The sequence below is a fragment of the Ovis canadensis genome, chromosome 12 (genome assembly GCF_042477335.2).
Source record: "Ovis canadensis isolate MfBH-ARS-UI-01 breed Bighorn chromosome 12, ARS-UI_OviCan_v2, whole genome shotgun sequence".
In the NCBI taxonomy this organism is placed as follows: Eukaryota; Metazoa; Chordata; class Mammalia; order Artiodactyla; family Bovidae; genus Ovis; species Ovis canadensis.
Genome location: NC_091256.1, coordinates 45,061,515 through 45,075,456, shown reverse-complemented (window position 1 = coordinate 45,075,456; position 13,942 = coordinate 45,061,515). Strand labels below are relative to the sequence as shown.

The following is a 13,942-nucleotide window of genomic DNA, read 5'->3' as shown; positions in this document are numbered from 1 at the left end:
GATTGCCAGGAGAAATATCAGTAACCTCAGATATGCAGATGATACTACCCTTATGGCAGAAAGTGCAGAGGAACTAAAAAGCCTCTTGATGAAAGTGAAAGAGGAGAGTGAAAAAGTTGGCTTAAAGCTCAACATTCAGAAAATGAAGATCATGGCATCTGGTCCCATCACTTCATGGGAAATAGATGGGAAAACAATGGAAACAGTGTCAGACTTTATATTTTGGGCTCCAAAATCACTGCAGATGGTGACTGTAGCCATGAAATTAAAAGACACTTACTCCTTGGAAGAAAAGTTATGAGCAACCTAGATAGCATATTCAAAAGCAGAGACATTACTTTGCCAACTAAGGTCCATCTAGTCAAGGCTATGGTTTTTCCAGTAGTCATGTATGGATGTGAGAGTTGGACTGTGAAGAAGGCTGAGCACCGAAGAATTGATGCTTTTGAACTGTGGTGTTGAAGAAGACTCTTGAGAGTCCCTTGGACTACAAGGAGATCCAACCAGTCCATTCTGAAGATCAACCCTGGGATTTCTTTGGAAGGAATGATGCTAAAGCTGAAACTCCATACTTTGGCCACCTCATGCAAAGAGTTGACTCATTGGGAAAGACTTTGATGCTAGGAGGGATTGGAGGCAGGAGAGGAGAAGGGGACAACAGAGGATGAGATGGCTGGATGGCATCACTGACTCGATGGACGTGAGTCTGAGTGAACTCCGGGAGTTGGTGATGGACAGGGAGGCCTGCGTGCTGCGATTCATGGAGTCACAGAGTCGGACACGACTGAGTGACTGAAGTGAACTGAAAGGCTCAAAAAGTAACAGGGACTCAGCCACCAGATTTGGAAAATGACCTGGCCAATGTCCACCATAAAACATTCCAAAGGCTTACTGTGAAGCATCAAAGTTCATTTAAAAAGTTGCTTACATATATATATTTTTGTAAATGGCACACACTCATGTTTATAAAGAACATGGTCCAAATAAGGAAAAGAATAAAGAAGAAAGTTTCAAAATATCCCCAAATTCCATAAGTGTTAATGTGGTGAACATATTTCTCTATATCTCTATCCACGCACAGGGCTGTATTGATATAGTGCTATATAATACGATCATTCGCTTCTTTTTTTTAAAGCAAAAATGAAAGAGCGCATATAAAGCTTAAAAATAAGGACAACTCAATTTGGGAGGTGAAGATCATGAGATGCCTCATGAAGGGAGCTTTGGGTCCCAGTGATGCCCCACTCTTTGAACTGGGTGCTGATTACAAGACTGTGATCATTTTGCAAAAATGTGATGTACATTTCTGCCTTATATACTTTTTTAGTTTGCATCTTATACTTGAGTGAAAATTTTTTACATAAAACTCCCTGACTAAAGTAAATCAATATGCCAAGCAAATGAAGGAGAAGGTAAAAGAGAGGAAACATATTAAGTCCTAGAACCAATTAAGTCTATTTTCATGCTTTAATTTCAGTCTTTAATTTTTAGTATCTTAAAAATTTATCTGTTATTTGTTAATGTTCTTTCACACAAAGAGTATTAATATTTCTTAACAGCATATTCTAAGTCCTAGAAAGAGTAAATGGTCTTCATGTTTTTCAGCATATTAAACATAAGTTACATAGTTTTATAAAGAATCTTCATGGTAAGTGAACATAAATTGGGGGAATCTTTAGGTGTAGCAACATATTACAATATAGCCTGTGCTGGCTATGACAGAACCCCTCAGCCAATAAGCCACACTTTCTATGAACTGATTAATCAACCAGTGTCAGTCAGAAACATTAAAGTCATATAGATACAGCATAACAGTTAGTTTAAAAGTAAGATTTATTAATTATATACAGGTGTAATTTTCCTTTGCTCTCTATTTTAGCCATTTCTTAAAACATTCCTATACATGTTCTGGGGCTTCCCAGGTGGCACTACTGGTAAAGAACCAGCCTGCCATTGCAGGGCACATAAGAAAAGCAAGTTCAATTCCTGAGTTGGGAAGATCCCCGGGAGGAGGGCATGGCAACCCACTCCAGTATTCTGGCCTGGAGAACCCCATGGACAGAGGAGCCTGGCAGACTACAGTCCATAGAGTCACAAAGAGCTGGACACGACTGAAGCAACTTAGCACAGCACAGCATACATGTTTTATTATATTTTGATGTCACTTTTGAAACCAAATAAACACAGCAATTAAATAAATGAGGAAATTAATCCAAGCACTTTTGTAACACAAGTTATAAATCCAAATAGAGCAAATTTCAGAACGCAAACACCAAATTTCTCCAAGTAGATATATACCTGCCCTGCAAGGGTGGGGCCACAACAAGGGGGTGCTGACTCAGGGTAGTGGGTTTGGGGGGAGTCTGGGATCTTCATAGATCCAATAAGCAGCTGTTTATAGTCAAGTCCTTTAGGAATCCAGGATGTCTGGGAAGATTATCCACACATGGGACTGGTAAACCCAAAGAGTAAGACAGGAAGTAAAAGATGGGTAAGAAGGGACACTTATGAATGAGGAGCACTGGAGCAAGAAACGAAAGGGAGGAGAGAGCAAACTTGGACTATCATAAGCTCCACTGGAAGCTGAGAAGTCTGATGTTATTCCTGTGCTCACACTTACAGCAGGGCATTTAAAGCTGAGTTAAAGGCTAAAAATCTAAACTATACCATTTTTCCTCTGAGCAGCTCCTCAGAGACTTTGTCCATCTTGAACCTATTTAATTTCTAGGTTATGCAGCTAATTGGTGTCTTTATTCTAGGTCTCCCATCTATCACATTGATTTTACAATCAACATTAGGCTAAATCAGCAACAACTTAAATGGTATTCCATCCATCATCCCATACAAACTGGCTCTTGTGTCTTCTCACCAAATGGGACTTATTCAGCATCCATCATGAATTGTCTATACCCAGGGGACTAATCAACAGCATGAAAATTTGAACTGAGCTCACATTTTGCTTATTTTCAGCTTGGCAGTTCCTTTAGCTATCAAGTGTAGCTCACAGAAGACAACAGACAGATGAATGAGAGACAATTCATCTTCATTACACTATTGATACGTGCAGTTTATAATTTTTTAATGCTCTTGACACCATCTTCAAGGAGAAACTCAAAGCTAACCATTGCATTCAATAACCTAAAACTTGTCAGCAAAGAATCCTTTTCCATCAGCATCATACCCACCCTAATTAATAAAATCATTTAGATATTTATTATATGTTTGGGTTTTTTTTTCAAGTTTTATATCCTCTCATCCTCCACATCCTTCCATTAGTTTTATCAAGGTGGCTACCAGTTATCAATCATCAAGAAAAGAACATTGTAGCCATTAGTTATTTATAGTTATATCCAATCTGTTCTCTTCATGTTACTTTCAAACTTCTAGAATCTGTGAACACATGAATGTAGGTGTAGATAATCTCCTCTGATCCTCTGAAGCCAACTTCTCTTAAGGGACATAATCAAAATACCACTTTATATTGTCAGCCTCCACGTTCTTTCCAGAACACAATGCATTGTCGCTCACTTCTAAACACCTTATTGGACTTTGGGTAACAGACTATAGGAATTACCTATTATATATTTGACTCTCATACTTTTTCTTCCTTGATATATGCCTTTATTCATTCAACAAGACACAGAACCTACTATGCACGAAGTACTATGTCAGGCAAAGTAGGAATTGCAGCCAGTGGACTTTTATTCACATTTCTTGAGCCACCTGCTTCAAGTGTGAGGGTCTTTGCTTTTGTTTTTCGTATTTCACATCTAATCAGTGGCCAGGATATATGAAGTTTTCTTTCACATTATCTTCTTTTTTTCCCACTTTCTTCCCACCACCCTATTTTAAATTCTTACCATCCTGTACCTGCTGCTGCTGCTAAGTCGATTCAGTTGTGTCCAACTCTGTGCGACCCCATAGATGGCAGCCCACCAGGCTCCCCTGTCCCTGGCAAGAACAGGAGTGGGTTGCCATTTCCTTCTCCAATGCATGAACGTGAAAAGTGAAAGTGAAGTCATTCAACTGCGTACAACTCTTCACGACCCCATGGACTGCAAACTACCAGGCTCCTCCGTCCATGGGATTTTCCAGGCAAGAGTACTAGAGTGGGGTGCCGTCGCCTTCTCCAATCCTGTACCTAGATAATTTCAAAAGCTTCCTCCCAATCTGTCTCTCTGCAAGGCTCCAACCTAATCAAACACCTTACTTATTCTAGAAACAGTATGTTATAGCAATATATTAATATCATTATTACAATGATACAATAGAGGTTAAGAATCATTATTTGCTTTTTGTAGATAACAACATTAATTGTTAAAGAGTTTTTTTTTTTAAGTCCCAAATCACATAACTAATGCATGACTCACACAGAAATTTAATTCTAGGTCTGAATACATTTAAACCCTCTTTCCGTAACATCAGACTAACTCCCAGTTTAAGGGAATTGTTTAGGGGAAATCAGCCAGAATGGGAAGAAAAGGTATGAATTATGCTGGCATGAAAAGAACAGGAAACCAAACAAGTGACATGGAGAAGGAAGAACAGACCTGTACATGGGACCAGATGGGCTACGAAGAGGAGAGAAATGTCCAAGATTTTTTGGTAGTTTTAGACAGTGGGTCATTGGAGGTTTGGCCTGGCTTTGCTTTCTCTATGTCTTGGAAAGCTGTATGATGAGATGGTTTAAGAAGTAAGGGCCCGAATTTGTTCCCAGTCTGGCACTACCTCTTACTAGCTGTATGTCCTTAGGAATGCACTTAACTTCACTGTGCCTTATGTCAATACAATGGGGATAATAATAAACCTGCTTAAAAGGAAGTTTGAGGATTTTTTATAATTTATTTATTTTTAATTGAAGGATCATTGCTTTACAACATTGGTTTGATTTCTCCCATACATTAACGTGAATCAGCCATAGGTATATCTATGCCCCCTCCCTCCTGAATCTCTCTCCCACCTCTCACCCTTTCCTGCCCCTGTAGGTTGTTATAGAGCCCCAGTGTGAGTTCCCTGAGTCATATGGCAGATTTCCATTGGCTATCTATTTTACACACGGTAGTGTTCAAATTGCTGCCCTGCAAATAGGTTCATCAGTACCAAGGCTGAGGATTATTAAAGTGCTAACAACACTTTGGATCCCAGCACATATGTCCTCAATATTTATAAAATATTATTTACATCCATGCATTTCTTTTTCTTTCAAATAACTTAATATTTATATAGAATGGATTCAGTTATTTGCATTTCCTTTAAGTTTATAAATAAAGCCAAAAAAAGCAACGAGAGGTCACAGCCCAAGCCAGGCTGACTTATTTGGTATAACATCCAGCAAGCCCTGACATGCTCTGGATTCTAATCAGGTCAAGGAGACGGTTTTTCATAGTGTCTTTTCTCTTGGATAAGTGAGAGAACTGATCGTATTTGCATGATGAGAAAAAAGACTGGCTTCCTTTTCATCATGGAAGGGATTTAATGAAAATCCAACCTACAAATTCACTCTCCTTATAGTCAAAGACTGGTTTTTCAACCCACTGTTCTCTGCACAGAGCTCTCACTAAAACGAAAGGTGAAGTATGGTTTCCTTTGCAAAAGCTGGCCAGTTAGGACACCTTCCCTGCAAAATTGTTACCATATCAGTGTTTGCAGTTAAGAGTTCAGTTAGACTCAAGCATTTACTTTAATATACAGTGGGGTAATTTTTCCAACTCTCCAAATAATAACTAATCAAAATAGCCAGAGGGTGGCCTGGATGCAAACATGCCAACAATCTGCAATCACTCTCTTGGTTCCCACCGTCCCTTCCCCCTACTCCATAGGGAAGTTTGCGCCTTCGGAGGTCTTTATATCTTCATCAGGTTGTGCTACTGCCCTTAAGTGATCTCAGCCCCTGACTGGCTCCTTGTTTTCTCCCTAAATACTGTACATAACCATCACTATGCTTATGTGTATGCTCATGCTTAAGACCTGTTGGCAAGGGACTCTTGGCAAGGGACTCTATCTGCATTTCAGCCCCGTTCTTTTTAATCCTTAAAGGAATGTTCCCAGGCTAATTAAAGAGAAAAACAGAATTATTATGCCCCAAGAATTCAGGCAAAACATTCCGAAGCACTAAGAAGCCCTAATGAATCCTCGTGCTGGACATGCTGATTCTCAGCCATCCTGCTGGTTTAGGAGAAATGGGGTGAGTTTCTGCGAAGTTCTCTTCACTGGACAGGAAAACTTCTAAAACTGATGAGATGATAAAAGGTACCAGGTGTTAACTAAGGAAGGGAAAATCTGACCCTCATCTTTGCTGCTTTATTTCTGTGGTCGGTTTGCTTATGAGTAAGTGAGCTAGGACGGATGATAAGGCCAGGAAGAGAAAGGAAATATTCTTACGAATCCAGCTTCCAGTTTCCCCTCTTGTGAATTGTTAGAAAAGCAGACTTACTTCTAAAAATTCCCACATCCCTTTCATCAGCACTTTCTTCATTCATCTGGATTATAAACGGAATAATCATTTCCCACACATCAGCTGTGCAGTCAAATAAGTGTATTTCAGGCATTCTCTCTATATAGTAATAGGTTTTATTTTCTCCCAAATGTTATATAATCGTATTATTACCAATGTCCTTCATCTCGTAATCCCTTAAAGAAAAGTTTAGTGGCTTCTGTGTTACACCAGCTCTTCCCCTGGTATCGAGGGCAATGGAGAAGCAGCAGCTGGAGAAAACACATGGAGAGCAGGGACCTGAATTAAGCACACAGTCATTCCCACGGCGACTTCTAATGCCAAGTCCAAAGACCTCATTTCCATTTCGGTGTCCCTAACCCCAGCAACATTTGCTCTGCTACAGTGAATCAAACAAACTTCTTCCAAACAAAGTCAGAACACTTCCTTTTAAACGTGGGCTCCTGTTGCCGCTGCCTGCATATGCTAGCTTTAAAATGAAAGCAACATCTCTTAGAAGTTTGCTCTAGTAACGTTTAATGTGCAAATGCCTCCAATCAATAGTGAAGCTCACAGAACTGAGACGGCTCACTAGTCAGAGAAGAAAGCTGCTTCAGTACGAATGAGTTTGAGCCTCATATGGAAATATCAAGACAATGGGCAATTATTTCTATGAAGGAGTCTCCTGGAAATTACAACAACATTCAGAAGAAAAGAGTCCACTTCAGACACCGTATTCATCAAGGCTGCATCTCAGGCCACCGCGGGGTCTGTCTTTGCCTGGCAGAGAAGCCCTCATTAATTACAAGGCAGCATTACTCCTGACACAAAAGAAATTATTTTTCAAAAATCAGTGTGCTGGTAGCAAAGGTGTTCCCGCCCTTCCACTGAAAAACCGACAGCTCCCCAAAGCTCAAGGGACTGTCAGTCATTCTCAGGTTACCAACAGCCATTTTCACGAGCACATGCTAAATATTCTTTCCCAGGTAGCAGACCAGGTCTGCCGAAAGCTCCGGAGTTTCTTACCATTGCGATCCGATCTTCCCTCCCTTCGGACTCCGGCTGCCAGGAGCTGTTGCTGGTCCGCTGCTCCTCCAGCCACCGGATCCTCTGGAGGCTGAGAATGTCTCATGTGGTGCGAATGTATCGCCACCGATTATATTTCAGTCCCTCAATTGCTAGCCTTGATGCTTTGGAAATCAGCCAAACCAAGCGCAAAGAGAAAGGGCTGCAGCTTGCAATTTCAGAACTTTCCCTAGAATGTGCTCTTAAAAACGTGGGCCCCTCATTTAGCATTTGAGCAAATACCCAGGGCTTGCTACATTCAATCGCACTTCTCTCGTTTTCCTTTTAAACTGACTTGGGTTTTGTTGCTAGTGGAAGGAAATTACAGCAAGATACTCAAAGCTGACCCAGGGGATGCAGACCTGGTGCAGACTTCCACATGCTTCAGACCTGACAAGAAAAGGCTGCTATTCCAATCAGAGATGAGAATCCTGCTGAGATGGGGAGGAAGGCAGAGGGACAGTGCTGGCAAGCTGTCTAGGGTGACAGCATTTTGATAACTGGCGGGAGTCTGCAAAATGCTCTGAGGAACAACCATGGGACCCAAGTCGGCTCTAAATCGTTTGGTACCAGACTGCTCAATCCAAAGAGGCAAAGTTCTATCAAAGGAATCTATGGAGCACAGCCTTATCTTGAAGGATGAACTAGAAGTTCTTTAAGGGCAGTTTTTCAAAGGGTCTGCTAAGACTCTTTAAGTCTACTGGGTTACTCAATCATATTAAGTTATTTGTTGTTACTTAGTCACAAAGTCGTGTCTGGCTCTTTTGCAACCCCATGGACTGTAGCCCACCAGACTCATCTGTCCATGGGATTTCCCAGGCAAGAATACTGGAGTGGGTTGCCATTTTCCTCTCCAAGGGATCTTCCCAACCCAGGGATCGAACCTGCATCACCTCCACTGGCAGGCAGATTCTGAGCCATCAGAGAAGCCCCATTAAACTATTAGTATCTTGCTTTTCCTACATTTTGACAACATTTTCAATTCTTAAAAATTTTATTTCAGAAGGATTTACTCTGACAACTAGCACACAGCACAGGCAAGACCTCAACTGAAGCTCAGGCCAGAACTCTTTAAAATAACAGCACACACGAGCCAACACATCTATCAACTGCCAGACTGTTTACCTGCCTTTGCTTCCCCCACTGACTGTGAACTCCCGCAGGCAGCGTCCATGTTTGTTTTGTTCACTACTTTATCCCTAGTATGGCCTCTATTCCACTGTAGGATATTAATTGGCTGAATTAATTAACTTTCCACAATCACTGGAAATGTTGGTGGAGCCCCACAAATTGGTAAAATTCCCTTTGCTTGGAGCCTCATGTGTTGGAGGCTTGGGTTGGGTTCTTTCCATGGCTTCTTTTCCTCTCATCAGAAAGGTTCATACACCCTAATATGGTCAGGCTTAGAAAGGGCAGGGAAAAATTCCAGCAGAGTTAAATACTTGTTCTAAGGAAAATGCAACTCAAGGAATATAATTCATGTTGATGGCCAAGGGTTCTGATTTGTTCAAGGAGTCCATGGCCTTTATTAAGCCTGACAGCATCAAGAAGAAGTTGTGCATCAAGCGTTCAAGAGAGCTATTCACAACTTCCTTCCCTGTAGGCAACAGTCATTTAGAACAGAAAAGGAGACACAGTAAGTAGGTGAGGCACCCAGGTGAGACAACAGAGCCCACTCCAGTGGCCAAGATGCAGCTCGATCCCTGTATACAGTAGTTCTAGATACTTACTGAATTCATACAAACCTTTAAAGTACTGCTCTGGAGCTCTGGCATGTCAGACACATCCTCAAACAGAAAGAAGCCAATGCTGCCTAACTGGAGACTCAGCTCATGACTCCATCTCTAGGTCCTCTTCCCAGGACACTCCACCACACTGCTCCAACCATTCCCCGCTCTGTGCCCAATTACACCGTCCTCAGATGGAGTGAGGTGGTGACATCAATGAAGTATCTCCCTTTTCTTCTCCTTGTTCTTCCAGGTGCCGTGTCATTCTTTCCTTCATCAAGAAGACTCCTCTGATGGCTACAACATACAGCAATTTCTCTGCCCCATTCCTGGCATTCACTTTTGTCCCAACCATTTAATATACTGTCGTCTTACACTTCTTGGACATCACTGTTTTTATTTTTAGGTATATCTTATCATTTAACCAGACAGTAAAGATGTATTCCTGTACAAAATTTGTGAATGGCATCCCACTGATTAGAAGATGAAACTAAAACTACTCAGCATGGCATTTGATGCCCTTCATGAATGGGCCCCTTATAAGTTTTCTTCCCCACCACACCCCTGCAAGTATAGTCTGCTTTAGTTACAGGGGAAAAAAAAGTGTAAGTGAAAGTCGCTCAGTTGTATCCGACTTTCTGTGATTCCATGGACTGTAGCCTGCCAGGCTCCTCTATCCATGGAATTCTCCAGGTAAGAATACTAGAATGGGTAAGTTGTTCCCTCTCCAGGGGATCTTCCTGATCCAGGGATCAGAACCCAGGTCTCTCGCATTGCAGGTGAATTCTTTCCCCTCTGAGCCACCAGAGAAGCCCAAGAATACTGGAGTGGGTAGCCTATCCCTTCTCCAGGGGATCTTCCCGAACCAGCAATCGAATCAGGGTCTCCTGCATTGCAGGCAGATTCTTTACCAGCTGAGCCACACTCCATTCACTTCTCTCAAATCTTTATGCTCACTCTTGCTTCCAGCTTTTCCATACACCAGGTCCACACTGGAGCTTCTGCTCCCCTGGGTCTGCACTTTTTGTGCCATCTCTTTCGTTTCTCCTGCAAGAACTCGACAGTCAGGTGAAGGATGAATATCTATTAAACACTGATGTGGACCACACACCCCCCCCCCCGTTATGTTTGTGGCAGAGCCAGGCACAAATCAAACTAGATTAAGAATCAGTGATTTGCCTAAAGTGAGTGTACTGGCATTATTTTCCCCTAAGAAAAATGGATTTTTTTTTCCTCACAAATTACCATTTGGCAGAAACCACAAGAGAATATGAAGAAGGATTTCTGAATAATTGTCTCCCTGTTGACTGAATCAGGTTTTTATTGACATTAAGAGTTGTTTGGACACTTGTGCTAATCGAAGTTGTTAGACTTCTCAGCTTGGTGTTGTCAGAACGAAATGAAACACTGAAATACAGCTACCTCACTGATGCACAGTCCCAGACAACATCAGCAAAAATGTCAAAAATTTCTGGAAAGTTAGAAGAAGAAAGGAATTGACATTTTTCTTTAAAAAAAAAAACCCTGTAATTTGTATATTTTTATTTAAAAGTGTAAACATCCAAAAAGCCAGTCTTTTTGTCTTGAACCACCCCATCCTCCCACAAACGTCCCCTAACAGCTAGAGTCAGGTACAGCAACAAAGAGTTTCAGACCCAGGGGCAAAAGGTCCACCAGAGAGCTGCCCCCACCTTCTTTGACCCTGAAAGAGTTCAAGCAAAGAGAAACTCTTTTCCAAATATGTACAAATAGTGTTTCATGTTTTCTTACAGAGCAAATCCATTTGATCCATCTAGTGTAACATTTATTGCACCTTTAAAAGACATGTAAAATGTATTTGAGAGGCCCAACAAGACATAATTATCTCCTTCCAGACAATGCTCATTTATTCCTTTTCTCAGTGCTTCTAAATGCTGACCCTGCATTGATAAAAAGTTTGCTTGGCATTCCAAGACAGTAGCCAGTAGAGAATGGGAGCATCGTACAGCTGCTGCAACACGCATTCCCTGCCACCGCAACACAGGGCACCCCGGTGGGCAAGAATGCAGAGGGAAGGAAACAGCAGACTCCTAATTATTCCAGAGCAGCAGTTACACCTGCCAACGCTCTCAAAAGAACTGAAGGAAAAGTTTGGAATCTTGTTCGGTATTTTTGCAGTAAGCACCTTCATCACAAGCACTTTTCTGCAGAGTGAACTGGCCTTGGGCAATTTTGCCATGAAAGGTCTACAGTCTTGCTTCAACTGGTTGAGATGTTAGCCTTTCTTCCAGCTATTGATGGCTTCAATGAGCCGAAGGATGATGATGATCTGCCCCAAGAACTGGTTTCTTATTTTGAAACACGCTACACTGGAGGAGAAAGAAGCTGAGAGCCTCGAAGGCATAGAGTTGAACTCACATTTTCCACAGAACTTCAGAATTATCTACCAAAATATATGTGACAATATGCCAAGAACAAACAAATAATGGGAGAGGTATTCACAAAACAATACAAAAACTCAGTTAAAAATATGCATCCTAGTGTTTGGAGACTGATCTCTCTCTTAACAAAGGAAGAAGTTTTAGCACAACAGAAAAAAGTGTGATATGAAGAGACAAATCAACAGGCCAAAAAAAAAAAGTATCATATCTTAGGAACAAAAGACTCCTGAGAAAAGTGCTTAGGTACAAGTCACAAAATAAAATAAATTATTCGCAAAGTACTAGCCTCAATCTACACACATTTTAAATGTATTCAAATATTTTGTATTTTGCAATAGTCTTTAAAATTTTGTTATTCATGTCTCATCTTTCATTAGGTCTTTTTTAATGTCCTTCTTTTTGTTTTCCATTATTTGATTCTTTACTGCAAAACTGCCTTACTGCTGATTAGCTATGTAATGAAAATGTCCATGACAGAGACGATTATTGTGAAAGTGCCTAGAACAGTTGGGAACCACTTGTCTTTTTTTTTTAATATAAATTTATTTAAATTGGAGGTTAATTACTTTACAGTATTGTATTGGTTTTGCCATACATCAACATGAATCCGGCGCAGGTATACACGTGTTCCCCATCCTGAACCCCCCACCCTCCTCCCTCCCCGTACCATCCCTCTGGGTGGAACCACTTACCTTTCGCTGTTTCTTCCATCTCCAGGTTTAACCCCAAGTCCCGTCCTCCTATACTGCCTTGATGTTTTACCCTGTTGCTGAATGAGTTTAGCCTCACCTAGCCAATTTCCCTGGTGGCTCTGTGGTAAAGAAATCTGCCTACCAATGCAGGATATGATGCAGGATATGTGGGTTGGATTCCTGGGTCAGGAAGATCCCCTGGAGGAGGAAATGGCAACCCACTCCAGCATTCGTGCCTGGGAAATCCCATGGAAAGAGGAGTCTGGTGGGCTATAGGCCATGGGGTCACAAAGAGTTGGGCACAACTTGGTGACTGAACAACAAAAACAACCACCCATCCTTGCCTAGCCCCATATCTGCAGCCAATTCAGGCGGTATGCCTAAGGAAGGCTCAACACGGACCAGTGATTATACAATCCTATAGAAATAATTGCATGCACAAGATGATGCTTTCAAATTTAATCTCAAGCAAACCCACTCATCTAAAAACCATACAGCCCTTGGGATGCCTTTCAGTTTCTAATAGTGTTTCAAAGGTTTCTGTTTAAATAGACCAAAATTGATGTTGGCAGAGGAGAATTAGGTCAAGGCACTGAGAAAAAGAAACCATCACATCCTAAAACCACCCAAAGACTGCCAAGTACTTACGTTATGAAAAGAGTTACATAGGAAAAAACATACTTCATCAGTAAAATATTTACATTAATGTTAATTATGGTATTCCTTATGAAATATAAAATCATACAAGATAGTTTCTAACCATGAAAAGTGGATACAGTAAGGAGAAAGTTAAAGGGACAGCAATAAAATGTGAGTGCCCTCGGGGAGGGTACAACAATCATGTATCAGAATCCTTTGCAGGATTTAAACTATCTAGCAGAAGGCATGAAGCCTGTTTCCTAGACAATTCTGAATTATGGAGACAACTGGCTGGAGGCTTTACAGTCCTATTTCTTTTCTTCATCTGTCACAGGTTATATTCCTGTTCTCCTTTTTTACCACAGGAGGGAGCCACAGCATAATAAGGGCAGAGTTCTCCAGTTTTCCCTGAGTGGTAATATAAAATAATTTTTCATTACCACATCAGTTACAACATGGCATAAATCAGCTGTCCCCAGCATTCTGGGGACCAGGGGACCAGTTTCATGGAAGACAATAGTTCCATGGACCAGGAGTGGGTATGGTTTGGGGATGACTCAAGCACACTACATTTATTTCTATTCCCAGGTGGCTCAGTGGTAAAGAATCCCCCTGCCAATGCAGGAGATGTAGGTTCAATCCCTGGGTCAAGAAGATGCCCTAGAGTAGGAAATGGCAACCCACTCCAGTATTCTTGCCTGGGAAATCCCATGGACAGAGGAACCTGGAGGGCTATAGTCAGCAGGGGCATGGAGTCAGATACAACTGAGCACGCATGCACGCACTGACTTATTTCCATTGTTATTACATTGTGATATGTCATGAAATAATTACACAGCTCACCATAATGCACAATCAGTGGGAGCCCTGAGCTTTTTGTCCTGCAACTAGACGAGCCCTTCTGTGGTGATGGGAGACAGTGACACCTGAAGTGGGATGCTTATGTCCAGACTACTCTGTAATTTC

At 41.4% G+C, this 13,942-nt stretch overlaps 1 protein-coding gene across 4 annotated transcripts in view; it reads right to left on the bottom strand.

The window, feature by feature from the left end:
• Positions 1 to 13,942, bottom strand: part of PLD5 (phospholipase D family member 5) — a 409,978-nt gene that overhangs the window by 302,624 nt on the left and 93,412 nt on the right. The window contains exon 1 of one of the 4 annotated variants that reach the window (XM_069545555.1): positions 7,460 to 7,598. The exons of the other annotated variants lie outside the window; for them this stretch is intronic. Within the exon in view, the coding sequence (XP_069401656.1) occupies positions 7,460 to 7,462 (3 nt within the window). The 5' untranslated portion in view covers positions 7,463 to 7,598. Of the gene's footprint in view, positions 1 to 7,459; positions 7,599 to 13,942 lie in introns of those variants that run through there. 4 annotated transcript variants of the gene reach the window in all.